This window comes from Xenopus laevis, chromosome 9_10S (assembly GCF_017654675.1).
Source record: "Xenopus laevis strain J_2021 chromosome 9_10S, Xenopus_laevis_v10.1, whole genome shotgun sequence".
NCBI lineage: Eukaryota > Metazoa > Chordata > Amphibia > Anura > Pipidae > Xenopus > Xenopus laevis.
Genome location: NC_054388.1, coordinates 16,234,946 through 16,262,716, shown reverse-complemented (window position 1 = coordinate 16,262,716; position 27,771 = coordinate 16,234,946). Strand labels below are relative to the sequence as shown.

Sequence of the window (27,771 nt, the reverse complement as noted above, 5' to 3'; positions counted from 1 at the left end):
TTGTGTCATATTTATGTGGGCAGGTTTCCCTAGCAATAACTGTCCATCCAAGGAGCTTGTCTAAATTATAGTTCTGCCCTATTAGAGTTATATTTAATACACTACAGTGTCAGCCCTAGGTCCTGTCTCTTCTATATCTCTGTAGGGCACACCATCTCCTCTTAGCCATTGAATGCTGCCCCAAGTCCCTTACAGTGCAGATTCTTTAAATCAGTAAAGGGTAGCCTCTGTGTACAAATAGATATATACAGATACCTCTATGTACATGATAGATATACTTGATGCATTAGTAATATCAAAGACCTTAGCTAAATTCATGTAACCGGGATATAATTATCCACTCTAGGCACAGACATTTTTATTTAAACATTTTTTCATGTTATGATTTAGTGTGAAGAGGAAATTGTATTAAAAAGTTATTACAAAATCCAGGACTGGATAATTTGTTTCTCAAAAGAGCAAATTTTGAAATCTGACATGGGGCTAGATATATTGTCAGTTTTCAAGCTGCCCCAATCATGTGACTTGTGCTCTGATAAACTTTAGTCACTCTTTACTGCTGTACTGCAAGCTGGAGTGAAATCACCCTCCCTTTCCCTACCATCAGCCCATCAGCAGAACAATGGGAAGGTAACCAGATAGCAGCTCCCTAACACAAGATAACAGCTGCCTGGTAGATGTAGTACCTGCCGCTGTTTGTATTATCTCTGCTGTTATCTAATTAATGCACCTGGCAGTGGGGCCAGGGGTGTGTGTGTGAGGGGCCTGCACTTGGCCACCCATTGGGCCCTGGACCCCTAGTCAGATGCTGCGGGTAGATCAAGAGGTCCCACAGTGAGTTTCATTAATAAGTAATAATGCTGAAAGCTGGAAGTGATGCAATGCCCCCTCTGACAATGCAACTTGCATCCAACTGACTCTGACAAATCTAACAAATCAGGTGCAACTGCAACAGTCACAGGTCCCTACTCCCCTGCAATGATGCTGGAATTGTGCTGAAAATAGCACTTTGCACACTGAGCTGTGTAAGTAAAATAACCTTATTGGGTCCAGGGTAGTGAAGTGTAGGGAAAGGGCCCAATCTATAAGAAAAAAATAAAGCATTTCATTTCCAGATTTCCATGTGCCACCCTCACAGGTGCTGGGGTTTCTGGGACTTGGATATAGGGATGTAACTGTTAGTTATAGGTCAGATGTAAGGTACTGTACAGCCATATTTATTGGGGCTGGCAAATTGTTCACAACCCCCAATATTCAATAGAATCGCTAGCTTTGTTCTCTGTGCCAGTGTGCAATTGGGCTCTCTGCACTAGTGATACAGCCCCCGGCGCATGTAAACGTAAGTGTCGGGTGCAAGGGGGGGTGGCATCTCAAGGCGGCAAAAACCACAGAAGCGCCCCATGTCCACAGTGCCATCTTGCCTTGCTTTTCTGGTCATCCCTTTGTTTAGATTTATACTCACACACTCCCAGTCTTAATCTGAGAACCAAGGTAAAAGGTGGTTACAGAAAATAAAATACTGGGCTTCCTATATTTTTTCTTTTTTTCTCATTAATAAAATTGGTATCAAACATCATTTTTACCAAACAGGTGGCACCCATACATAGCTGCGATTAAACATTTTATGAGCTGGTGCAGTGTTTTCCTAACAGGAGCACTTAGCCCAGGGAACAAACCTAGCAGGGTGCCTAACATTTTGCCAACCCCACCAAGTTAATAGGGTTTTACTTATCCTTTAAAAGAAATAAGAATAAGGATTCCTGTTTGGTCGCTAGCTACTGTTCTACAGGCACTTTTATTACATAAGATATGATTATACTATTTCTTATATAGTATAAATTTGTACAGAGAATGTTTCATCTCTCAGATCAGTCAAAGCCATGCTGGTAAACACAGTCCCATTCCCTGACACACACAGTTACATTATCTACTAGTAGGGTTTTGAAATATAAATCATGGGAGTACTGTTTCCCAGGCCCTCTATCTCCCGGGGTCGGACTGGGCCGGCAGGACACTGGGAATAATACAATTTTCAAGGAAACTTACATATCAAGCAATGAAAAAGTAAAGCAGTATGACAGGGAGTGGAGGGTAGGGGTGGCCTGTGCCAGTATAAAGAGGGGTGGGGGGTCTTCCTGGGTTGGGTATAACAAAAAGTTATGGGGTTTGTACAGAAGGTGCAACAAAACCTATTTAGAACGACATGACTGTAAAGGAACTAATTATCCTGATGACCTTTCCTGGAGGAGAATCAGGATCTCACTAGACTGAGATTGGACGTCTGTCCTTTTACGATATGAGTGAGCCAATCAGACACTTACTCACAGCGTCGGACTGGGGAGCAGGAACCCCCTTCAATCCCCCCTTCCCCCTGCGCTTGTGCAGTTTCCTGCGCGTCGGAAGAGAACTGGGATCAGGGAGGGAGGTAGGTGGCAGTGCAGGGAGTCGGTCTGGGCCGGCGGGGACCAAAAGAGCCAGGGGCCCACCGTGTTTTTTCCTGGTGTCCCGCCGGCCCAGTCGGACCCTGCTTACACACCTTCACTGTCAAATTCAATGAGCCCCTTCATTCTGCATTCTGTGCATGGCAGGATTATAGCTGGGGTACAAATCATTAGTTAGGGCAATACTCAGCAGGAAACCCATTACCCAGAGCTGCCATGTAAAGTAAGTAAAGGAAGGAATACTACATAGTAATATAGTAAGTTTGGTTGAAAAAAGACACACGTCCATCAAGTTTAACCTTTTTAACTTTTTTTAACCTGCCTGAGAGTTGATCCAGAGGAAGGCAAAAAACCCCATCTGAAGCCTCTCCAATTTGCCTCAGAGGGGGAAAAATCCCTTCCTGACTCCAAAATGGCAATAGGACAAGTCCCTGGATCAACTATGAGCTATCTTCCATAACCCTGTATTCCCTCACTTGCTAAACACCGTCCAACCCCTTCTTAAAGCTATCTAATGTATCAGCCTGTACCACTGATTCAGGGAGAGAAATCCACATCTTCACAGCTCTCACTGTAAAAAACCTCTTCCCAATATTTAGGCGGAACCTCTTTTCTTCTAAACGGAATAGGTGACCTCATGTCAGCTGGAAAGAACTACTGGTAAATAAAGCATTAGAGAAATTATTATATGATCCCCTTATATATATTTATACATAGTTATCATATCACCCCTTAAATGCCTCTTCTCCAGCGTGAACATCCCCAATTTGGCCAGTCTTTCCTCATAGCTAAGATTTTCCATGCCTTTTACCAGTTTAAAAAAATATATATGGAATTTGTCTTCTTTCCATAACTACCACTGACCCACCCATCTGCCCAGGAACCCAATCCATCTCCCTCCCAAGTCAGATGCCTTTCCCTGATCTATAGTAGTGATGCACTGGTCCGAAAGTGCCAGGGGACTGTGTAGGTAGGGGGTGCATTTGCCTTTCTACAACACAACTTGGGGCCAGATCATGTATCCAGGAAGCAGTGGTATAACTAGATGTTACTGGGCCCCACAGAAAATTATTGTTCAGGCCCCCAAATATCTAGAGATTGATCTGTTTTACCAATATTTATTGATATTGACATCTATTCCTCTGAGGAAGTGCTGAGTATCTAGGCAAGAAAGTCCAACTTACCCTAGCAACCATTTATTTATTTAAATAAGACACTGAAACGGCGATGCCTGAATAGAAAGATGAGTAAAAAAAAGTAGCAATAACAATACATTTGTAGCCTTTCTGAGCATTTGTTTTTAGATGGGGTCAGTGAGCCCCATTTGAAAGCTGGAAAGAGTCAGAAGAAGGAGGCAAATAATTCAAAAACTATAAAAAAAAGAAAAAACGAAGACCAATTGAAAAGTTGCTTAGAATTCTACAACATATTAAAAGTTAACTTAAAGGTCAACCACCCCTTTAACAAGGGGTTGTAAGTAGGATTTCTCAATGTATTGAATTCCTTGGTTATGTTATTTACTGTTTGTTATTTTATATCAGTGTGTTCTTTGTAATATCTCCGTTTGTACACCTGTCTTATTTTAGAAGTGTCTTGCTAGTGAGAAAGAGTTCACTATATTGAGTAATTGCAGTGAGCTGTCTGCCAGTAGAGATGGGAAGCTTTGCAAATAACTGATGTATAAAATGTTAGAGTACACGGACTGCTGCATTTATTTATATAGCCAGACTTTAGTGACTGTTGATGGCATTTCTTCTTTTATAATGTTCAACGTGTTCAATTGGGGATAATACCCACTGAGCATGTGAGTGTCGCAGACACTTTCCAAGATGGTGACCCCCTGGGATAAGTTAGAAGTCCTGGATCATTGATGCTACAGGTATGGGATCCGTTATCCAGAAACCCTTATCCAGAAAGCTCAGAATGACTCCATTTTATCAAAATAATCCAAATTTTTAAAAGTCGTTTTCTTTTTCTCTGTAATAATAAAAAAGTATCTTGTACTTGATCCCAACTAAGATATAATTAATTCTTATTGGAAGCAGAACCAGCCTATTGAGTTGATTTCACGTTTACATGATTTTCTAGTAGACTTAAGGTATGAAGATCTAAGTTACAAAACAATAAATTATCTGGAAAACATCAGGTCCTGAGCATTCTGGATAACAGGTCCCATACCTGTATTGACAAGCTGAAAGGTTAGGCTGGTGCAGTAAGGTCAGTTGAGCTAACAGTTTGAATTTGATTGGAGAGGAAACTGGGAGACAGTAAAAGGGTTGTTCACCTTCCAAACACTTTTTTAAATTCAGTTGTTTTCAGATTGTCTTGGTTGCCATGTTTAACTTTTGACATTGTTCTAAAAAATGTTTTTATACATTAAATATTGGTGTCTCTGGTGTCTCAGTCTGGCAGCTCAGTGATCCAGGGGCAGATCCTGAATTTACTACATTAATTGACACATATGGAGAGAGGGTGGCAGAGTTGGGTGCTTTGCTACAGGGCATAAAGAATGCACCCAGGGGGTGATAATGACATGTACTTAAAGGAACAGTGAAGTTTAGGAGAAACCTGACATTCTGCATTAGTATGTATGACTGGGACAAAGACCTTACTTACCTTGTCACACACACACTCTGCTCTGTACTTACCTTTGAATATATGGAGGTTTCATTGCATGTTTATTTTAACTTGCAGTTGCAGCTTTAGCAGCCCATCAGCAGTTAGCTGGCATAATAAAAACTTATGTATAAGAGCCAGTGCTGCCAGACAGTATAGAATCAAAGGAGTGATTTGTGTAACAAAGGGGTGATTTATGCCAAGGCTAATGCATGTGCTCCCTAGTGTTTGGTTGGTAGAAACAAGCTGCCTGCAGAACTTACTTCATTTAATACAGTACATTATCCCTGCAGTGCTTCCTTCTTGTGATCCCAATCCATCTTTTATTCAGAAGTTATTTAGAATATAAATTCCTCATCTTGTTATAGGTTTATGTGGCCCTCACAGGGGTCCAAAAACACTTGCATAAAGTCAAGCATAGCTCTGTGATCTGATGGGCTGGAAAATAGTTGAAGTTGTTTTTTTCCTGCTGATCAACAAACAGCCCAGTACATTAAAGTGCATTGTTATTGGCCAGAGCATTTAATGATCCAATAATACATGATGAGATATTAATTGGACACGTAACAGCCAACTGGTATAGTAGACAGTAAAGCAAGATGGAGACAATAGTGCCATATTGAGACAGTAGAGCAAGATGGAGACAATAGGGTGATATGGAGACAGTAAGACAAGATGGGGAAAGTTGAACTATATGGCAACTATAAGACAAATGGAGACAATAGGGCAAATGGATAAAGTAGAAGAAGATGGAGACAGAAGGGCAAATTTTATAAAGTAGCGCAAGTAGGGTAAATGGAGACAGAAGGTCAAGATGAAGACAGTAGGGCAAACAGAGAGAGTAGAATAGATGAAGACAGCAGAACAAGATGGAGACAGTAGGATTAGATAGAAACAATAGAGCAAGATAGAGACAGTAGGGCAAGAAGGAGACAGGGCAAGATGAACACGGCAGGACAAGATGTGGACAGTAAGACAGGGTGGAGACAGTATGGTAAGGACATAAGGGCAATATGGAGAAAGTAGGGCAAGACAGAGAAAGAAGGCAAATTGGGCAAGATAAAGACAGCAGGGTATATGGAGAAAGTAGGAGAAGATGAAGATGGTAGAACAGAAAGACAAGATGGAAACAGCAGGACAACATGGAGAGTTGGTCAGGATGAACAAGTTGGAGACAATAGGACAAGATGGAGAAAGAAGAACAAGATGGAAACAGAAGGAAAAGATGACTACAACAGAGCAGCTCAACCTTCAGCACTCAATGACAGCAGGTGTTACCTTTTAGTAACTGAGCCAAGGAGCCAATGATTGGACAGTTCCGATGTTTAATATTAGGGCCAAAGCAGACAGCAGCCTTATGCTATAGAAATTCTGGCTTTGTGGGATGTTACATGTGTGACAAGAGTATGAATGGCCAGAGTGCAACCCTCCAGCTGTTGATGGATTACAACTTCCAGCCATTATACACTGAGGTGCAACAACAACTGTGAGAGTGAAGGGGATGAAGATCCCTGATAGAATGCGAAGGAATATCTTCTTGTATCTGTAGATACTTCCAGCTGCCTCCCAACATGTTGGCTTAGCAACCAGATAGACTCAGGACTGATGGTGTTGCACCTGTGACTGTGTGGGAGACAATGAGTTTGTAGGGGGGATAGTAGCGCAGTGCAGCCCTTGCATTTCTCAACCTCCATCTCTGCATCAGTAATAATAAATATGGCGGTTTATCTTTCTATCCCATTCTCAGTCACTATCTGATTCCCTTCCACTGCCCAGGGGCTACAGCACTATGCACTGCCCCCAGGTGCCATACTGTACTGTATTAACACCTGTGCAAATGGGAGGGGGCACCAGCAGCGTTTATTCCTATTGTGCCCCAGACTGGAGTGGCCTGGTTGATGATTATACCATGATAGCTGAGGGGGCCACAAATCAGTCCCAACAAATCAAACAAGGGTCCCCACCGGTCCTACTGATGGGACCCCCCAATCTGGCTAGTTTTCACTTACTACATCATAGTTTTTCCACCTAACATCATGACCCTATCCCTGGGCTTTATTGCTCTGCCCCTGGTGTTACCAGCCACCCCCCTTGGCATCACGTTTAAGGCTGGGCACCCTGTTATGCTTGGGGTCCAGGATCAAGCTCCTGGTTTAATGTAAGACTACAATACCCAGCATGGAATGGGACTGACTTAGACGTCGGGAGTTAACAGATGTTGGGCTCTGTACCCCATTCTACCGTCACTCTTAAGCTTTCTCACAGTTTCTGGTGACTTTACTCAATTCTAGACAATTTCGGAGCAAAAATCTGCTGGCCACCAAAATGTCTACAGGTTGTCCTGTTTCAACAATGTTAATTGAAATTGTATATGTATTAAGGCCTTATGGGGCCCCTATACCTCCTGGGCCACCCTCTGTAAATATTCCCCTGGTGACGGGCAAATCTGTCCCATTTTGCTTCATGGAAAAATGAGAAAAAGGCGTATTATCATATTTATTTATTGATTTATTAGACTTTTCACTGCACATATTGAGCTATTTTTGGGCTACTTTTGAAGTGCCTCTTGGCTACTTTTGGGCTTGTTTTGTAGTTGGCTTTGGCTGGTTGCCTGGCAACTGTGAGTAGCAGGTGGGTGGCTCTGTACAGTCACATGATTAGCCGCACAATATATGGGGAATAGGGTTGCCACGTGGCCGGTAAAGATGACGGTTGATCGCAATGTTATTAATAGTGAAACAAGATAAATCTATCGGATTGTTTCCAGAAAAGGTGGAAAGTGCCCCTAAGTCTGCCCATATAGCCCTAGCCCCAGATAAAAACAGCTGGGCAGTAACCCATAGCAACAATCAATGAATGAATGAAAAGCCTTTGGTTGCTATGGGTTACTGGCCCTGACTTTCATTCTGTACAAAAGCCTCAGACTCCGCCCACACCCCAGCTACAAAGGGACCGATTGCCTTTAATCCCGTCCACATCGCCGCCATGTGCCACTTCCACCAGATTACTCTAGTCCGGGGATTGGCTGCGGCCTCCACTCACCGACCGGTTTGTGGCCGAGCATCGCGTGGAACAGACACACCTCAACCTCCGGGCTCCATAGCGCCGGCTCTTCCGCTGGGGGAGCGGGGGGAGGTTTAGGTTTCTCCACAGCACTTTCCCCGGCCTCTAAATCCCCCATCACCGCAGCCAGTGTTGGGAAACTGCGGGGAACAGCGGCTCCTACCGGACACCGTTAGTGCTGCACCTAATGCAACTCCTCTAGCGGCACCAGCACTGCGCACAGCGACACTACTCCCACAGGCGTCTAGTCACTAGCGCCAAGTTCCGCTCATAGCGCCACAACTACTGCACCTAGTACAATAGCGCCATCTAGTGCTCACCAGCAGTACTGCGTCTGGCCTCACAACTGCACCATTTTGGAAGAACGACTGATAATGATAGTGTGTTCATGTGCAGCGCCACCTAGAGCTCACTAACCGTACTGCGAGCAGCTGCTGTATGACAGGATTATGGCCTCCTCCTCCTCCTCCTTCCTGCTCTTCTTTCTAGTCTTCCCCTTCTTCTTGTCTCTTTCTTTATGTTCCTCCCTGACTGTGCTGCTCTAACCATAGTTCCTCAGCCACATTCTACTTCACTCTCTTTTCTTCTGTCTTCCTCTCCTTCCTCCTCACCCTCGCTTTGTCTTCTGCCTCCCCATCTCATTTCTATACCTCTCTTCTATCCTTTCCTATTCCACCTCTTCTCTGATTTAAGTGCCCCCAGCCGTCTAATTTTATCATTTTATCTAGCCCATATTTAGCCTGCCTCTCAACACTGTGTTAACCTGTGCACCCCAGGGGTACACCTCTCACCCTCAAACCTATTCCTTATGGAGGTGAGGCAAGGGATATGATTGGAGAGCAGGGCCGCCATCAGGGGGTACAAGTGTCCCGGGCCTGAAGGGGGGCCCAGCAGTGCTGAACTTTTCCAAAGAAAAAGGGCCCCCTTGACAGCGCCAAAGCCAAAATGCAAAAAGCTGAACAGCCGAAGTGGCGAAAGGAACCAAAGTCACGAAAACAGACAAAACTGAAGTTCTGAAGTGGCAAAAACACCCGAAGTCACGAAAACAGACTAAATTGAAGTCCTGACGCGGCGAAAAGACCCGAAGTCACGAAAACAGACAAAATTTAAGTCCTGAATCAGCGAAAAGACCCAAAGTCACGAAAACAAACAAAATTGAAGTCCTGAAGCAGTAAAAAGACCCGAAGTCACGAAAACAGACAAAATCGAAGTCCTGAAAAGACCTCTTAGGAGGCGAAGTTGAACCTGAAGCCATATAAATATTCTCTGGGGCCCCAATTCTTTTTACTTGTAAGGGGGGCGCTGGCGCCAATGTTTTTTTAAAAAAATATTCTTTGTGGCCCCATTTTTTTTTACTTGTAAGGGGGGCCCTGGTGCCAATGTTTTTTCAAAAAATATTCTTTGGGGCCCCAATTAATTTTTTTACTTGTAAGGGGGGCCCTGGTGCCAATGTTTTTTTTTTTTAACTTATAGGGGGCCCTGGTCACCAATTTTTTTTTCTTTTACTTGTAGCGGGGCCCTGACCACCAATTTTTTAAGTAAACTTTTATAGGGGGCCCTGGCACCACAGTTTTGTTTAACTTATAAGGGAGCCCTGACCATCAATAGCTTTTTATAACGTGTGGGGGGGTTACTTTTTTTAGCGCTGATGTCTGTGTGGTTTTTTAACTGTGGTGTGGAGTGGGTGGGATATGGGGTGGGGCTTGGGGGCCAAGGTGGGCGGGGCCAGTGTCTCCCAAAAATGTTTTTGTATGGGGCCCCGTGATTTCTAATGGCGGCCCTGTTGGAGAGTAAGAGGGTGTATCACTTTATAGTAATAAGGGTGGAACTTCAAACTGGCCCTTATCTGTTACTAAACTTCAACTCCCAGCATCCTTTGGCAAGTTAAATATGCGATTAATAGAGCCTTCTTCACTGAGGCAGTTAAACACAGAGTGCATTGCAAATAAATGTAACACCATAGCTATAATGGTACCAGGGTCAGACTGGAGCATTGGGGTTCCCACCAGGGCTGTGACACCAAGGACCCTCCTGGCAGTCACCGGGGGCCTCCTAACAACTTCCAAACTCTGGACACGACTCACCCGCCGCGAGCACCGTTGCACTGCCACATATCAAACATTATTTACTTTAGGGGCAGCTATTTGGGGGAGCAGGTCTGATCTGGGTCCAACCCTGAATGGTATGCGCACCTTACTTTCATAGCACTTTCACCAGTCTGCTAGTAATGTTATACTTGGACTGGCCCACCAGGGTACTAAGAAAATTCCCGGTGAGCGTAGGGTGAGGGGCGGTGGGTGCCCTGGAAGTCAGGTCCAGGTCTGGACTGGGAATCAAAACAGGCCCTGGCATTCCAAGTTGCAGAGGCCGAAATAGTCCTCCACCAGCCCACTAGACGGTGACTGTCTATGGGACAGGGGCGGAACTACCAGGGGAGCAGGGGGTGAGAGCGGGCCAGGGCCCGCACCCCCTCAGGGCCCCCCAGCAGTCCGCACGCCGCTTTGCGACGCATATTCCCGGGCCAGTTCCGGGTGTACGGAAAGGGGGCGGGGGCCCTGTGCCAGGGCCCGCCCCCCTCTAGTTCCGTTTCTGCTTTGGAACCTTACAGCAGCCCCTCTGCCGTTTGCCAGAACCCACAGATTTCCAGTCCGAGCCTGGTCAGGTCTTCTAGTAGGTGTTTGGGGCTTCAGTCCGACATTCAGTCTTTCTGTCACTATCCTAACACTTGCTGTCTTACTGCCTTTTTAGAATATTACAAGTTTCTAACCTGACCCAGGACCCGTGAAACCCGGAAGTGATGTTACCATTGGCCAGAAGTGAACCGGAGGTAGATCAACTGGGTCAGAATGAATAATCTTTTAAATGGGGACAGGGGTGATCCTGGGGTTGCTGCCTCCTGAGGTCCTCCCCACCGCTCAGTGCTTAAAATCATTGTTGGAGCGGGTCAAATGGGGGGGCAGCATCGCTAGTACAATGATTGCAATAGCTTTTTGCACTAGCAGAGCTGAATTTCTGGGTTAAAATTCCTATTTGCTGATGTAAAGTTTCTGCAACCAGTGGTCTAGTACCTCTGCCCCATCTAGAGCAGAATGTCCCCACCAAGAGAACACTGGGCCCAGCCAGCATTTCTTATGGCTCCAGCAGTATTGGGCATTGCAAATTAGGCAAATGTTTCTGCCTCATGTGCAGTCATAAGTAAATACTCTAAGGATATGTGAACAACACCTTAAAGGCAACATGTTCAGGTCACCACCCAAAGCACACTTGTGTGGATAGCACCATGGCAAAAGGCCAAGGGGGTATAGCTCAGTGGTAGAGCGTTTGACTGCAGGTCAAGAGGTCCCTGGTTCAAATCCGGGTACCCCCTTCCCATGCTTAAAGTAAAGGAAAACATAGCCTATTTTACATAGTTTGGAGCTTTTGGGTGGAATGCACGGCCAACTTGGAATTTGTCTTTAGATGCAGGAAGCAGAGAGCTCACCAGGTGGAACCAAAGAAGAGCCAAGCAACATTCCAATTCCAATCTGGGACAGCAGGATGGGTGCCAAAAATCTAGACTGGCCTGTGAAAAGTGAGACAGTTGGAAGGTATGGGTTTTATTGTCCTGACATTTTCTCTCTCATTCCCTCAGAGCTGATATGAGTATTTAACCTGGACTGCCATGAAGACTGGAGCATAATGTCATTGCATTGCTTTCCCCCAGAATTTAAGCATCCAATTTAAGGGTCCAATAGAAAGAGCATTTTTTGGAGTCCGATGGCCAAGATTTTTATTCAAAATTTAGAATTTATTCTTAAACAAGAATTCCAGCGTAATGGCGGACACTTGGGGAGTGACGCCCACTTCAGTTGTGCCTGATGCATCCAAACACAGTGTGGGGAGTGCATCACATCTGACAAGCAGTATCAAAATGGCATTAGCCCATGATTCTTTTCCAACTGATTCAACACTACCATGTTCATCTGCTGTTCAAGCACAGGCCCCTCATAGAGGAGGCAGACCCAGTTCCCCCTCCTCCATGGGATCTGTTTGCTTTGTAATTATACCACTGTTTACTACATTTAATGGAAACTATTCAAACATTTATCAAGCCTCTTTATATTTTTTCTTTTTAATGATTAGATACTCCTATTTTATCAAATGTTGGTGAATTGCAGATGTGTTATCCTGATGCAGATGATTAAGCATGACATGAACAAGGAAGATAAATGGTGGATTGTAATATCCATCAGCTGGAACAGGTGAAATAGAGATTTTCGTAGGGCAATGCCCCATAAAGATCCATATAGGATAAATGGCTATAATGATTGGCAGGTAAAGCGATTCCTGCTTCTACCTGGGTATTTGTGAGAGTTCTACTCATCCACAAAGTTTATATTTAGAAAGGATTCTCTGATGAACAAAGGTTGATCAATCTGTATTCTATATACTTTTCAAACTGCTGCTCAGACTCAACTGGCACATGCCACTCAGGGTCCAACTGTCACAACTGTCATTTAGCCAGTTTGGAGAGATAGCAGGAGCTTGTGAGACATGGAGAGAGATTTTGGAGATAAATGCGGTAGAAGAGATTTTTTTTTGCAGGAAAGTGAATTTTCAGCGAAGAAGAAGAGGAAGATGAAGAAGAAGAAGAAGGAGGAGGAAGAAGATCCTTCTTGGAAAATGAAGAAGAAGAGGAGATGTGAGAGTCCAGTGGAAGACCCAGCTGGTAAGTAGAAGATACTTGAAATATATCACTATAATAATATAATTTTATCAACTGTAACTTATCTGTTGAATATGCAAAGATTAGCCTTTTACTTGGGGAGACGGTGTCCCCATCTCTCATTTTATATTAAGAACATGGGGTGTGTATGTGCTTTATTTTTCACTGTGTGTAAAGTACTTGGAGTGCAACACATGTTGTCTGTTTATACTTAATATAGTTGAGTTACCACTAAATGACTATATGTAGGGAACTAGGAGAGCCAGATTATAATGTATACTGTATACAACATATTTTGGGTACCAGTATGCAATCCCTTCCTATGTGTATAATGATATTTAGTGCCAGTGTCCGTTGGCACCATAGAGTGCTTAAGCAAAACCCTTGACTTTTCATGTTTAATATAGTTGAGGCACCACTATATGACTATATGTAGGATAATATGTGTGCCTGTATATAATATATACTGTAAACAACATATTTTGGGTATGAGTATGTACTCCCTTCCAGTGCTCTCATGGTGCCAGCATCTGTTGGCTGTCAGAGTATAATTTGCATGGAGTACCAGTGCCAACTGTCTTTAACTGTATACTTTGAGTACCAACCATTGGCTCTTATACTGTAATATATTTGATGTATATATATATATATATATATAGTCATATATAAAGGGTACTATGTGTGCATATATATATGTTTACTTTATATAACATTTGGGTACCAGTGTGCACTCCCTTCCAATGGGTATAATGCCCTCATGGTGCCAGTGTCTGTTGCTTGGTATACCTGTGCCAGCTTTTTTTCACTGTGTATAATTTACTTGCAGTTCCAATAACTGTTGGCTATTACTGTTTTATATGGATGAGGTACCACTATATGACTATATGTAGGATAATATTCCTTCAGTGTGTCTGTGCCCATTGCCTGTCAGAGTATGATGTGGTTGGGGTACCTGTGCCAACTGCCTTTGGCTGTATATTATGTACCACTGGGTCTCACTGTATGTAACATTCTTGGGGTGGCATTAACTGTTATAATTATTGAACCATAGCCCACAGCCTCTCATTATCTAAAATGTTATCTACTGCTTCTGATTGTATAAAATGGGGTGGCTGTGTCCACTGCCCCTTATGTTATACAGGTAGGGGATCCATTATCTGGAAACTGGTTATCCAATAAGCTCAGAATTACGGGAAAGCCATCTCCCATAGAGTCCATTTTAATTAAATAATTCACGTTTTATAAAATTATAATTATAAATGATAAAAATAGCTTTTACTGTATGGGGTGGAATAAGTAGCCCCCCCCCCCCCCGGATTTTCATTGTAAATTTTTTACTTGGGTATAATGTGCTTGGGGTGGCAGTACCCCTTAGACTCAAGCTGGTGCTTGTCATTTTGGTGCAACCTGTCATATACAACTCAGGATTAAATTGTCACTGACTAATTTTACAACCAGCTTTACCAGTAAGAAGCAACATTTTTACATTTGGAGATTTAAGGTTCATATATAAAGTCCCCCGGGAAAAAAGGCAAGAGAATAAACTTGTGCCCCTTAGTGTTTAGTTCCAGAGCAGTTGTGCCCAGGGTGCAGAGTGTGGCACCGGCAGGTGCAAAGTTAAAAAAACAAGTGTGCTTTGTACTTGTATTTTGCACATTGCACCCATAAATGATAAATGAGTCCCTGACTAAATTAGTGAGATAGAGAATCACAAAGTGACAATTTGTTTTTGTTTTTTTTTAGTGGGAAGATTCGGAGATGGAGGTAGAAAGCAGTATCCTCTGAGAAGGAAAAGATCTGGAAGTCCAGAGGAGAACCCAGCTGGTAAGGAGAACAAAACTTGAAAGATATTGATGTAGGACTTACAGGGGTGCTTGACCCCAAAAACAGTTCCCCACAGATCCAATATTCGAAGTAACTTTCCAATGTGCAATCTTTACAAATTTCACTGGTTGTATGGTAATTTATGGTAAATTAAACCCAGACTTGCCTGTGATATCACTGCAGAAATGGCCACTTACCACTCCATTAACTCCAGACATGCCACTAAGATCACTGCATCAATGGATAGATGGAGGAGAGCTCACATTTAGGTGCAACCTGTCATATGCAACTCAGGATTAAATTGTCACTGACCTATTTTCCAACCAGTTTTACACAGTTTTCCAACCATTTTCACACTTGGAGATTTAATGGATCGTATATAAAGGTCCCTGGGAGCAGAGGCAAGAGAATAAACTTGTGCCCCTTAGTGTTCAGTTCCAGAGCAATTGTGTGCTTTGTACTTGTATTTTGCACATTGCACCCATAAATGATAAATGAGTCCCTGACTACATTAGTGATTAGAGAGTCTCAAAGTGACAATTTTTTTTTTTTTTTTAGTGGTAAGATACGGAGATGGATATCGAAAGCAGTATCCTCTAAGAAAGAAAAGATCTGGAGGTCCGGAGGAGAACCCAGCTGGTAAGGAGAACAAAACTTGAAAGATATTGATGTAGGATTTAAAGGGGTGCTCAACCCCAAAAACAGTACGCCACAGATCCAATAATTCAAAGCAACTTTCCAATGTGCATTAATTACAAATTCTACTGGTTGTATGGTACTTTATGGTAAATTAAACCCAGACTTTCCTGTGATATCACTGTATAAATATAGTTAAGGCACCACTATATGACTAGTTGTAGGGTAATATGTGTGTCTGTATATAATGTATATTTTGGGTATGAGTATGTTCTCCCTTCCAATGCACTCATGGTGCCAGCATCCATTGGCTGTCAGAGTATAATTCTTGGGGTGCCATTAACTGTTGCTTTTTACTGTATATAATGTAATGATTGTGCCAGTGCCCACAGCCTCTTATATATTCTGTTGTCTACTGTTTCTGATTGTGTAAAATGGGGTGTCTGTGTCCACTGCCCCTTAAGTTATACAGGTTCGAGATCCGTTATCTGTAAACTGGTTATTCAATAATCTCTGAATTACGGGAAGGCCATCTCCCCCTAGAGTACATTTTAATTTAATAATTCACATTTTTAAAAATGATTTTCCTTTTCTCTGTAATAATAAAACCTTGTACTTGATCCCAACTAAGATATAATGAATCCTCATTGGAGGCATAACAATCCTATTGGGTTTAATCAATGTTTAATTTTTTTTATAGTAGACTTAAGGTATGGAGATCAAAATTATGGAAACATCCCTTATATGGAAAACCCCAGGGCCTGAGCATTCTGGATAAAAGGTTGCATGCCTGTCCTACTACCTTCCCCTGGATTTTATTAAAATGATGTACTTTGGGGTGGCAGTACCCCTTAGACTAAACCTGTCACATGCAACTCAGGATTATACTGAATTTGTAACTGACCAGTTTTCCAACCAGCTTTACCAGTAAGAAACAATATTTTTTAACACTTGAAGACTTAAGGGATCGTATATAAAACCCCTGGGAGCAGAGGCAAGAGAATAAACTTGTGCCCCTTAGTGTTCAGTTCCAGAGCAATTGTGCCCAGGGTGCAGAGTGTGGCACTGGCAAAGTTTAAACAACAAGTGCGCTTTGTACTTGTATTTTGCACATTGCACCCATAAATGATAAATTAGTCCCTGACAAAATTAGTGATTAGAGAGTCACAAAGTGACAATTTGTTTGTTTGTTTTTAGTGGAAAGATACAGAGATGAGGATAGAAAGCAGTATCCTCTGAGAAGGAAAAGATCTAGAAGTCCGGAGGAGAACCCAGCTGGTAAGGAGAACAAAACTTGAAAGATATTGATGTAGGACTTAAAGGGGTGCTCAAACCCCAAAACAGCTCCACACAGATCCAATAATTCAAAGCAACTTTCCAATGTGCATTCATTACAAATTTCACTGTTTGTATGGTAATTTATGGTAAATTAAACCCAGACTTGCCTGTGATATCACTGCAGAAATGGCCACTTACTACTCCGTTAACTCCAGACATGCCACTAAGATCACTGCATCAATGGATAGATGGAGGAGAGGTCACAGGGGCTGTAATTTACAATCAAATGGTCAAATAATGTTTTGTAGCCCTGGGGCCTACCTTAGAATTATTGGTTTTTCCAACTTGACCCCATGTTGTACCTGGTCACTGATTTGGGAATATACCACCAAAAGAGGGACACTTGAAATGTATGATACATGGGACATTAAGAAAACTGCACCTTAAATTTCAGGACATTGTTAAACATTCTATCTGTATTTATTGAATGAATGTCACATTGTCTTTTTTTTCTAATCTTCTAGGAGGAAAAGAGAAGCAGGTTCGAGAGGACGCCAAAACATCTGCATACCTCGACATCAACAATTACTGCCTATATAAGGAGTTAGGCAAAGGCAGCTTTGGCAAGGTAAGTTGATGAGCTTCTATGGGAAAATATATTGTACTGATCTGGAAGGAAACCAAAAGGAGGCAGAAATCATGAGAGAATTAAATACAAAATGTAAACTCTCCTCTTAAAAGTAAAAGTATATGGGCTATATCTGCTGTAGAGAATACTTTCCTTTATCTAAAGGATACCCCAACCTTAATTGCTATTGAAGAAAGATGGTCAGTCCCAGGCAGGAAACACACATGACTTTCAATGTACTTTTTAAAGGGGTAGTTACTTTTAAATTGGAGAGAGAGGCTGAGCAAAAAAAATGTAATTTAAAAAATCAGAAAAAGAAAAAAGATCTACTACAAATTGTCTTTGAATATCACTGTCTATATCATGCTAAACATTAATTTATCCTAACACCTTTGACTGTTACAGTATTGCAAGTAAAGAAAAATGTGAGGGTATGGTCATAAATAGGAATACAGAATATTTTATGGTTCATCCTTTGTTGAAATACTTATTTAACTTTAAATCATGGGAGCTAGAGTCACTCATTTCCATATAAGAGACCCAATAATACAGACTTCTTTCTCATTCTTCTTTTCTAGGTGGTGTTGGCATCATATACCATCAAGGACCAACTGACTGCTATTAAGATCATTGAGAAGCAGCGGGAGGATGACTTGAAATATGTCAGGAGAGAGGCATCGGTTCTCCAGATTGCTAGCAGGTGCCCATTCCTATGCCGGGCAATGGCGACTTTCCAAACTCAGGTACTGGAACCAATACTGCTGTTAATACAAGTATATCATGCTCTTTCTAACCTGGAATGTTATTAGATTGTTTTAGTATTATATTGTTTTGCATAATTTTATATTAAATGATTAAAATAATTGTGTTCTTCTCTTCTGTCCTATCCATTTCTATGCCTCACATTCTCCTTTCTGTTTTTCTAACCAGTCGCTGATCCTGCTAGCCCTGGAGTACGTCAGTGGCGGCACTCTGCAGAACATCATCAAGACCCGGGGCCATCTGAACAGTGATCAAATCCTGTAAGTAGCATGCTGCTTGAGACAGAAGTACCCAGAGTACAGTGTATAACTCCCAGTCACATAATATTATAAGTAACATGCTACTGGAGACTGGAGTACCCCGGCAGGGACCCACTACTCAAGCACATATTAAATGGTATAGGGCAGGGCTGTCCAACTGGCGGCCCGAGGGCCCCCCTTGTGTAGCCCCCCACCTACCTGCTGTGTTTGCTGCCCATGTGTAATATTTAAATGGTATCACTACAGAGATTAACTGGCCCCTGCTTTGTTTAAACCTCAAATCCAGACTAATCCCCTGTATTGTTCACACCTATGATCCCCCTGCATTGTTCACAGTTGTGACACCTCTATTGTTCACACCCCTAAAGCCCTGTACTGTTCACACCTGAGACCCAGACTGAACTGCCTACATTTTTCACCTGTTCACACTTTATACAAAATGCTAATGGAGCACCAGCACTGTGTCACTGTATGTAGTACATCTTAGACTGGTCCTTTACATATTAGGTTTCCATGTCTCTTGCTCTTTTCTGCCTTCCATATGCTCCCTGCGCGTGCCCTGCTCTGCCTGTGTGTGCCCTGCTCTACCTGTGTGTGCCCTGCTCTACCTGTGTGTGCCCTGCTCTACCTGTGTGTGCCCTGCTCTGCCTGTGGAACATAAGCCTGGTATTTGTTCTGGGGGTTTGTTAGCATTTGAAAATAAATTATTTTAGGGGCCCCTAAGGTGTTTAATCATGTGCTGGGGGTGCTGTGTTATCCAAGGGGATGCGGAGGCATATGGATTTAAGGGCATGTCTTAATATGACAACTTTTTTCACATAAATATAAGTGATATCCCTGCAGTGAGCACCAACCATTTGGTTTTTTGGTCTGCTACCACAATTAATGTGTACATGGTCTTGTGGTAACATGGGTGTTGTTTAAAGTGGGTGTGGTTTAAAAACAGGGAGTGGTCAAAACTGGCTTCCATTATCAGCCCTCCACTATGTAGGCCGGAAAAATTTCCACCCTGGGTACCACAGAAGTTGGACAGCACTGGTATAGGGGAATGTAGCACAGTATTGTAAGTAACATGCGACTTGAGGCAGGACTACAGAGTGATTTGTGTTTTCTTTTCTATTCTTAAGGTTCTATGCTTCAGAAATAGTGGTAGGCATAAAGTTCCTGCACAAGAATGGGATCGTTCATAGGTAAGAAACAGTTCTCTCCCAAATCCTTCTCTATTTATACACAGTTGTGTTTCTGGACATCATTCTATTATTAAATGTGTACTGGATGTATCTTACAGAGACCTCAAGCCGGAGAACATATTGGTGGATGACCAGGGCCACATAAAGATCTGTGATTTTGGCCTTGTCTGCACCCGTATGTATGGAGAGAAGACGCGGTGTGGCTATTATGGAACACCAGGCTACACAGCACCACAGGTGAGAATCTCAGCTCCTATACAGTTAGAAATCACAAAGTGACGTTGATGTGTTATATCACTTACACAAATAAAACCCTGAGCCTACGGGACTGCCTGAGTCACCTATTACTTGAGCCATCCTGGATAATGACATTTTTATATCTATTTTGTTAGCCTTCATTCAAGCATTGGTTGACCCATTCTCCATACCTATATGGTAATCAGGGTTCTTTGTATGAGAACGTTTCATAATTAATCTGTTTTTTTTTTGTCAAGGTTTTATCAGAGGAGGATTACGACGCTGGAGCTGACTGGTGGTCATTCGGCGTCATCTTGTATGAAATGGCCACCGGTAAATTACCGTTCTCGCCAAAGGGAACCCTGGAACAACAGGCAGAAACTATTATCAACGGAGAGCCTGAGTATCCAGATTCCCTTTCTGCCACCCTGCGGGACCTCATAGAGCAGGTTAGTAAAATCAGAATGAACATTAAGTAAAAGCTACTATAAAGATAAACTTACAATACTTGATATAGCAGAATGGTTTTATGGTATTTAGTTTATTTATAATGGTGGGATGTCAGGAATCTGTGGCCGTTTGTAGGAGATATATTGTGCCATAAGTTAGTTGAACCTCACTGGTATAGCTTCTAGGCAAGAGATAAGATGCTTCTCTATCAAGTGTGGCAGGAAAGAAGTGAATTAGAGCCTGGGTTGAAAAGTCTGCAGAAAAAAGTCATGCTAGGAAGGGGATTCGGGTGATAGTGTAAGAGCAAAGTTTAGGTGATGTATTAGGGCTGCAATGAGAGGTTTTAAAGAGCACCGTTAAGGAGAGCTTGTGACATAAGGGGGGTTATTTATTAGAGTCTGAATGCCAAAATCTCAAACAATTTGAGTTTTCTTACTATAAAATCAGAATTTTTTGTAGAAAAAAAACCTAGATTTTTTCAGGATTTATTATATCCAGAGGATGGAAAAAGTCAGAATCTGAAAATCCGGCATCTCAGATCTGCCGAGAGTGTATATAAGACAATGGGAGAGGTCCCTATCCTTTTTGGAAGTTTCTGTGGTCTGCAGTGGAATTAGCCTGAAAATCGGACAATTTCTGACTTTTCAGGCAAAAATCTAAAAAATCGAGTGATGCGGGATAAAGCTCAGCAAAAGTTGTACAATTCAGGTTTCCACTCTATTTTATTGAGTTTGTACCTGATCCAATTAAATTGTGTTTTTTAATAATAAATACGTTCACATAGTGAATTCTAGTTTGGTCTGACTTTTTTATTTTAAAATACTCAGGTTTTTACCATATTTTATCTGCCAGGTCCTTATCTGCAGAGCTTTTATGGTACTTTATGATAATCTGGATACCAACCAACAAGGCATAACCTGGGAACAATGATATAATTGTATACATGGTATAGAAATTGTATACAGGTAGAAAAGTAGATGCAATATGTTAAATAACTCTCAATCATTTACTTTAGCTCTTGAAGAAGGAGGCCGACCAACGCCTTGGGGTGAATGGCAACATCCGGCATCACCCTTTCTTTTCCACTCTCAAATGGAAGAGAGTGAAGAAGAGAAAACTGGAGTCTCCCATAATACCTGTAAGTAATAACTGTGATATGATCACATTTACCCAGAACGGAAATAGTACCACCCATGCCCACACTCAGGGCGACTATCAGAGCAGTCACACATCTGTAAATTTTTGTACTGGCTCCAGAGTCCTTTTATGTTCTGCACTATTTGATTTTCTAATGCTATTTGTATTTAACATTGTATGTGTTCAGACAAAACACAAACCTTTTTTGAGGGAGCTCAGGGAATCAGTCTGTTAAAATGAAACAGGAGCTCCTCTCTTGCTTTTATACACTAATAGCAATTTAGAATGTCAAATATCACCATGGCCAAAGGGAATAATTATTGTATGACCATGTATTTTTATTATTTCTCATAGAAACCAGCCAAGGGACTCATCAAAAAAGTCATCTCGTTCCCGAAAGAGAACCCGAGTGAGACCCGCATGCTCAAGAGGTTCAATTACGTGGACCCGAGCTGGCTGGAATAAGGCGTCTGTTCCATTCGCGAGGTAAAGCTTCAGGCTGAAATGAGATTTCTAGGGCCCAATAGGTTGGATTAGACTATGGTTCTGAAATCTCTATTTCGGAATGTCCCTAATGTGCACCCACAGTACTTTTCAGAAAATGCATCTTTTTCAGATTCATCCCATCAAAAGAGCTGTGCAACATACAACCGTGACACCAGTAGCACCTCCACCGCTTCATCCTGCAACATCGGGTAATGTATAATGGCAACAAGCAAGGTGAGCAAATACTGTAATTACCATCTTACTGTCCAGCTCTACCTTATAATTTCAACACCCAAAGAGGATCATCTCTCCGAAATACACCATCTTGCAGGTTATTAGCACTGTGGCCGACATCACAGTAGAAAGCACTTACAGCTGCATTTATTATCCATAAGTGCTTTCTGTGCCATTACCAACTTATGCAGCTTTGTTTTTTATGTTTAAAGTTTTGTACTTTTTAAGTTAAAAAAAAAACAAAAAATAAATCCCCCCATCTTCCCATATACTATCCCATCTTCCCATGTTAGCCCTTCCCTTAAGGTTTAATAAAGCACAGCCTGTGACCTCCAGGCTTTATCATTATCTGTAATGTCATCAGAGGGGGGGATAGGGGTGGGCATAGCTAGTGACTTGTGACTGGCTAATTTGTAATCTGTGGCCAGTCACAAGCCACCAGTGGTTCCCCTCTAATGACATCACAGACTACATGCTCAACTACCCATCCATTTCTATCCCGTACCAAGCATAGCCTGTTCCCCCCAGGTCTTATAAAGCACAACCTGTTCCCCCCAGGTCTTATAAAGCACAGCCTGTTCCCCCCAGGTCTTATAAATCACAACCTGTTCCCCCCAGGTCTTATAAAGCACAGCCTGTTCCCCCCAGGTTTTATAAAGCACAGCCTGTTCCCCCCAGGGGTGCTTCGCCAATGAGGCGAGTTGAGGCTGTTGCCTCAGGCGGCAGCACCCCACTAGGTACCAGGGGCAGCAAAAATTCTGCTCCTGGTACTTTAAGAGCGAATTTCCAGGGGAGGGGGGGGCAGCAGCAACTGCTGCTGCCTCAGGCGGCGGAGGGGCCAGGATCGCCCCTGGTTCCCCCCCCAGGTCTTATAAAGCACAACCTGTTCCCCCCAGGTCTTATAAAGCACAGCCTGTTCCCCCCAGGTCTTATAAAGCACAGCCTGTTCCCCCAGGTTTTTTAAAGCACAGCCTTTTCCCCCTAGGTCTTCGAAAGCCCAACCTGTTCCCCCCAGGTCTTATAAAGCACAACCTGTTCCCCCCAGGTCTTATAAAGCATTGCCTGTTCCCCCCAGGTTTTTTAAAGCACAGCCTGTCCCCCCCAGGTGTTAGAAAGCCCAACCTGTTCCCCCCAGGTGTTAGAAAGCCCAACCTGTTCCCCCCAGGTCTTAGAAAGCCCAAACTGTTCCCCCCAGGTCTTAGAAAGCCCAATCTGTTCCCCCCAGGTCTTATAGAGCACAGTATGTTCCTCCCCAGGCCTTATTATCATTTGTGATGTCACCAGAGGGGGGAAAGGGGTGGGCATAGCTAGTGGCCTGTGACTGGCTAAATTTCAATCTGTGGCCAGTCACAAGCCACCAGCGGTTCCCCTCTAATGACATCACAAACAGCCTCTCAGAATGAGCAAATCGCATTTGTAACATTAATAAAAGCTTCTGACAATATTAAGCATATTAACTTATACATCCTGTCCAATAATGAATGCCATTTGAATAGTCAGATCAAGACATAGGGGTCATTTACAATGCAAAATAAAAGTATCTTGTGTGTCCTGCATTGTGTTTGGCATTGGATCCCTGTCCATAACGCCTGCCCCTGCATTACCATCACCAGCCTTTCCATTATATGCCATCAGAGACATTGCATTTCCCTAGGCAGGACGGTAAGTGAGAAAAGGGCACTAATGATTATACACTATTTTTGGAAATTTTTGATGAATGCATATACATTTCCTATCTTGAATTGTATCCAGCCTATGACTTAAAAGATTTGCTTTAAAAGTATATGTCCTTATTAAGAGGCACAAGGAAAGGAAGTCCATACCCTGTAGAGTTATTCTAGTTATCTGTGTCTGCTACCTGCTCTGGTCCATTTACTGGACTTTGTCTACTATATGATCTAGTACAGGGGGTACTTGTTATGATATGTAAAATATATGCATAAATAATGTCATGGGAGTGGTGTGATCTGCCCTGTCTCAACCCTTCTGAGCCTCAGGGAAGAAGTGTCAGGTATTCATCGCCTACTAGGTAGAACTGTTTTGCAGCTAAACATGAATAGGAAATGAAGAGGATGCCCAAAAAGATCCTGGAAGACCCAAAAGAAGATGGTGGAGCACCTAGCAGAACAATACAGTTGTTTAACTAATGGATAAGGCCTTCTAGGCTTTAACATGTGAGTACTCTAAGTATTATTATAGAATGATGAGTTTCCTTTAACATGTTGGCACTGATTCACTGTACTTGTGGGATGAGATTGATGGACCATGTATATTAAAGTTACAGTGGCTGAACTAAGTGGGTGTGGGGGGGGTGTGACTGCACCAGGGCCCACACACTCTCGGGGCCCACCGGCGGTTCACCCACAAGCAAATCCACCACAAACAGGGTGTGGGGGCCCGACTGCATGGCCTGTATCCAGGCCTCATGCTGGGTAGTTACATTAATGTAAAGTTAGGTGAAACCCTGTAATAACTGTGATAACTTTGAATATTCCTTCCCCAGATAGTGGCTTGTCTGGATAAAACTTGTTCCTGGAAGAGACCTTCTGTATATTGACAAAAATGTACCCAAATATCAGCAGCACTTGGAATTCTCCCATATAAAGAGATGAAAGATGAAGTATAATAACAGACACTATGTAGACTATGTGTTATTTGAAAATAATGACTTTTAATCTGAATGTTCTAAGACTGCAATATTTTTCATTAATAAAGATCACCTTTTTTCTGCTATCAATTTGTGCTCAGTAGCATTCATTACAAACCCTAACCCTCAGACAGAATCTGTGATATCTGAGACAAAATGCTGTGTTATTCTAATGGGAGCCACTATAGTTCTCAGCATGCTGCCTTTTGGGAAAAATAGATCCCATGAAATGTTTCTACTTTGCTTTCTCCATTTACATGAGCCTTAGTTAAAAACAGACGTTTGTGTAATAAAAGAATAGTTTTGTTAGTCTAATCACCCACAATTTCCCACAGAAGGGGGTATGACTCTTGCTATTTCATCTCTCTCCTGTTCAAATCCCCAGAGTTATTGCTTCAGACCGGCACAGGTTCCAGCCCATATAGCTCTTACTACTAATAAATTTGCCTGACACAAATTTGAGGCAAATTTCCGCAACAATTTGCCAGCGAAAAAGTTGGTGCGTCAAAAAAAATTAACGAGCACATAAAAATTGGTGCGCATCAAAATAATTCGGATGCCCATTGAATTTAATTCATTTGGACCAAATAGTCGCACATATAAAAATTGACGCCCATTGACTTGATTTGTTTCCCACACTTTTCGCGGTTGGCAAAACAACACAGATTTACCCGTCGCTAGTTATCACTGCATCTGCACTTTACTGCTGTCCAACCCCTCAATGATCAGTGCTGAGCTAATGCTGATGAACCACAGTAACACTGATATTCCCACTGGCTCCTGCCCCTTAACTATATTTCTATATAGTCTATATTTATATTCTGGATCCCACCCCCAACTGCTTATAATCCCATTGGCTCCCACACCCTAGTGCTTCTATTCCCACTGGCTCCTGCCCCCTAGCAATAATATTTATTTATTTACTGGGTCCTGCCTTTTAAATATTTATTAGGCCCCTTTCCCTAGTGCTTATAATCCCATTTGCTTCCACACCCTAACATTTATATTCATATTCTGGGTCCCTTCCCCGTGTGCTTATATTTACACTATCCCCCAACAGTTCTTATATTTCTGTTTGGTAGCTAAATTTGTTGGATGTAACTAAAAGCAGTGCAGCCCACAGTCACGTGATTCAGAGGTCCATATCTTGTATCAGCCAGAAGTGGTAGCTAATTAGAACTGGGCTGTTCCATCATTAGGCAGAGGGCACCTCTCAGGAAAAGGAAAAGCAAAACTGTACAGGTTATCGCCAGGTTCCAGGCAAAATATTCTGTTCCTGATCTGATGCTTCTGCCGAGTATGAAGTTCTTCTAGGCTTCTTTCCTTGTGATCCATTCTGGGAACTGCTATTAGAGATGTTGGCTTGGTTCTGGTTCCTTTCTCCTTATGCTTGGTGGTTGCTGCTCCCTTCCATCTTGCCCCAGTACTGAGCTATCAACACACATAGAACATCCACAAGCAGCAGAGATCATTGCGGACACCAAAGAGACAATGTTTTTAATGCAATGCTATTGCCAGAAATACATGAGTGCATATTATTATTTATTATTAGAAATACTCTTTAAAGGAGACGGAAAGTCGTTTAGCACTTAGTAGTTCCAAATGTTGGGCACCCCCAAGTGAATGTATTTACTTACATGAAACCCCAGGCTGGTGCTCCTATCAGCAGAAAACTGCACCGGTTCGGGTTATTCCAGTGAGCACCACAGTGCGATCCTGTTCCCGCTTCTTCTTGCGGCTGGACATGCGCATTAGAGTGTAAAGCCAAACTTTAACAAAAAGTCGGCTTTTTCATTCTACTCTACATTTTGAAGAAAATAGAGGCCACAAGAGGAGCTCTCTGTGGTGCTCGCTGTGATAACCCCGGGCCTGACAGGAGCACCGGCCTGGGGTTTCAGGTAAGTAAATACATTCACTTGGGTGTTTGGCACCCCCAAGTGCTAAAAAACTTTCCTTCTCCTTTAATAAAAAGGTTTTTACACTATTGTAGTGCTTCTGTTCTATTACTAAAGGAGAAATAAATCCTGGTCACGTATCTATTACCCTGGGATACTAAAGTGATTACGACACACCTGACAGTATTCATGAGTACGTCACCCCAGAACCTGACAGCAATCGGTGGCCATAGGGTTGCCACCGGTATTTAACTGGCCTGGCTGGTAAAAAGGATGGTTGATTTCAATATTATTAATAGGGAAAACAGAGAAATATATAGGAAGGCCAGTATATTTTTCCAGAAAAGGTGGCAACCCTAGGTGGCCAGCAGTACATGATAGAGACAGAAAGATTAGTTGGAACACCAGATGAGCATGGCAACTGTAGAGTGACATGGAGACAACCAGGAAAAAAGAATATATTACACTTCATAAAATGTATTTCTGCCCCAACAGAATTATAGAATGTTGCTTTTAAAACTTTTGAGAACATCAGATAGTTTGTCTATAGTTCTTAATTCTTTCATTCTCTCCCCTCTGGCCATGAATCCAGTCATTTTCCCTTCCAATATTTGTGCCCTCGTGTATCCCATGTGCCTTTACCTCCACATTCCTTTCTGAGCCAGTAAGTGATGCCCTATGTCCCTTTATCTGGCCTTAATTACATTGCAGTACATGGCAGTCGACTAGTTAATTAGAGTGTCAATATTATATATTATATGATTTATATATATGATTATATAAATATCTAAACAATGGTTTCTTTGTGAGCCTGAGAACAAATATAACTCTTTACAATGCCAAGCACAAAACTGCGGCAGCATCACATTAAAGCTTCCCAAATGCAGTACATTTTAACTAGTGTTCCTACTTGCTGCTATAAGCAACCCTGTAAGATGGATGGAATATTTTAATGTTGTAATCAGGGAAATGATTTGGGCTTTATAAATATCATTTTAGATCTCTTATTTGTTATATCTGCTTAGCTTATTTTATATAATGTGACACCTGTGTGGGAATATGGAATTGCTGTAACTGCAATAAATTCTGCTTAAACAAATGTAAAAAGAAATGAAACCTTCACAAAGTTCATGGTGTGTAGTAAGAGCTGATTCCAGCACATCTTTATACGGTCATTAATTAAGCAACCCTGAGTCAAGCTGCCATTTAGTGCTTGTGCAGAGAGCACTTCTGAATGGGGTCTGGTGTGAGGTGCAGTGCAATGCATCTGCCAGGTGCTAAG

General features: G+C 42.4%; 2 protein-coding genes, 1 long non-coding RNA gene and 1 other non-coding gene across 4 annotated transcripts; all 4 read left to right on the top strand.

Annotated features, from left to right (window-relative positions):
- Positions 1–11,188: 11,188 nt before the first annotated feature.
- Positions 11,189–19,407, top strand: LOC108702194 (protein kinase C alpha type-like). Its single transcript, XM_041579083.1, has 8 exons — positions 11,189–12,828; positions 14,569–14,649; positions 15,208–15,288; positions 16,483–16,563; positions 17,088–17,191; positions 17,770–17,934; positions 18,122–18,213; positions 19,341–19,407. Exons 1-8 carry the CDS (start codon positions 12,654–12,656, stop codon positions 19,405–19,407), a joined length of 846 nt encoding a protein of 281 aa, XP_041435017.1. The 5' UTR covers positions 11,189–12,653.
- On the top strand, positions 11,416–11,487 carry trnac-gca. Its single transcript has one exon. It is a non-coding gene; the product is annotated as a tRNA-Cys (tRNA).
- On the top strand, positions 19,141–22,200 carry LOC108702193 (protein kinase C delta type-like). Its single transcript, XM_041578105.1, has 6 exons — positions 19,141–19,403; positions 19,502–19,640; positions 19,898–20,089; positions 21,106–21,228; positions 21,582–21,713; positions 21,844–22,200. Exons 2-5 carry the CDS (start codon positions 19,581–19,583, stop codon positions 21,690–21,692), a joined length of 486 nt encoding a protein of 161 aa, XP_041434039.1. The 5' UTR covers positions 19,141–19,403; positions 19,502–19,580; the 3' UTR covers positions 21,693–21,713; positions 21,844–22,200.
- A 627-nt stretch (positions 22,201–22,827) lies between these two features.
- Positions 22,828–24,680, top strand: LOC108702192. The gene is made up of 2 exons (XR_005964520.1): positions 22,828–24,121; positions 24,451–24,680. It is a non-coding gene; the product is annotated as an uncharacterized LOC108702192 (long non-coding RNA).
- Positions 24,681–27,771: the final 3,091 nt, after the last annotated feature.

Bases quoted from the DNA above. Each gene is read 5' to 3' on its own strand.
- LOC108702194 (XM_041579083.1), top strand. From the start codon at position 12,654: ATGGAGAGAGATTTTGGAGATAAATGCGGTAGAAGAGATTTTTTTTTG. The intron at 17,192-17,769 runs GTAAGTTGATGA...CTTCTTTTCTAG, and splicing joins GCAAAGGCAGCTTTGGCAAG to GTGGTGTTGGCATCATATAC. The intron at 18,214-19,340 runs GTAAGTAGCATG...TCTATTCTTAAG, and splicing joins CTGAACAGTGATCAAATCCT to GTTCTATGCTTCAGAAATAG.
- LOC108702193 (XM_041578105.1), top strand. From the start codon at position 19,581: ATGTATGGAGAGAAGACGCGGTGTGGCTATTATGGAACACCAGGCTAC. The intron at 19,641-19,897 runs GTGAGAATCTCA...TTTTTTGTCAAG, and splicing joins CAGGCTACACAGCACCACAG to GTTTTATCAGAGGAGGATTA. The intron at 21,229-21,581 runs GTAAGTAATAAC...TATTTCTCATAG, and splicing joins TGGAGTCTCCCATAATACCT to AAACCAGCCAAGGGACTCAT.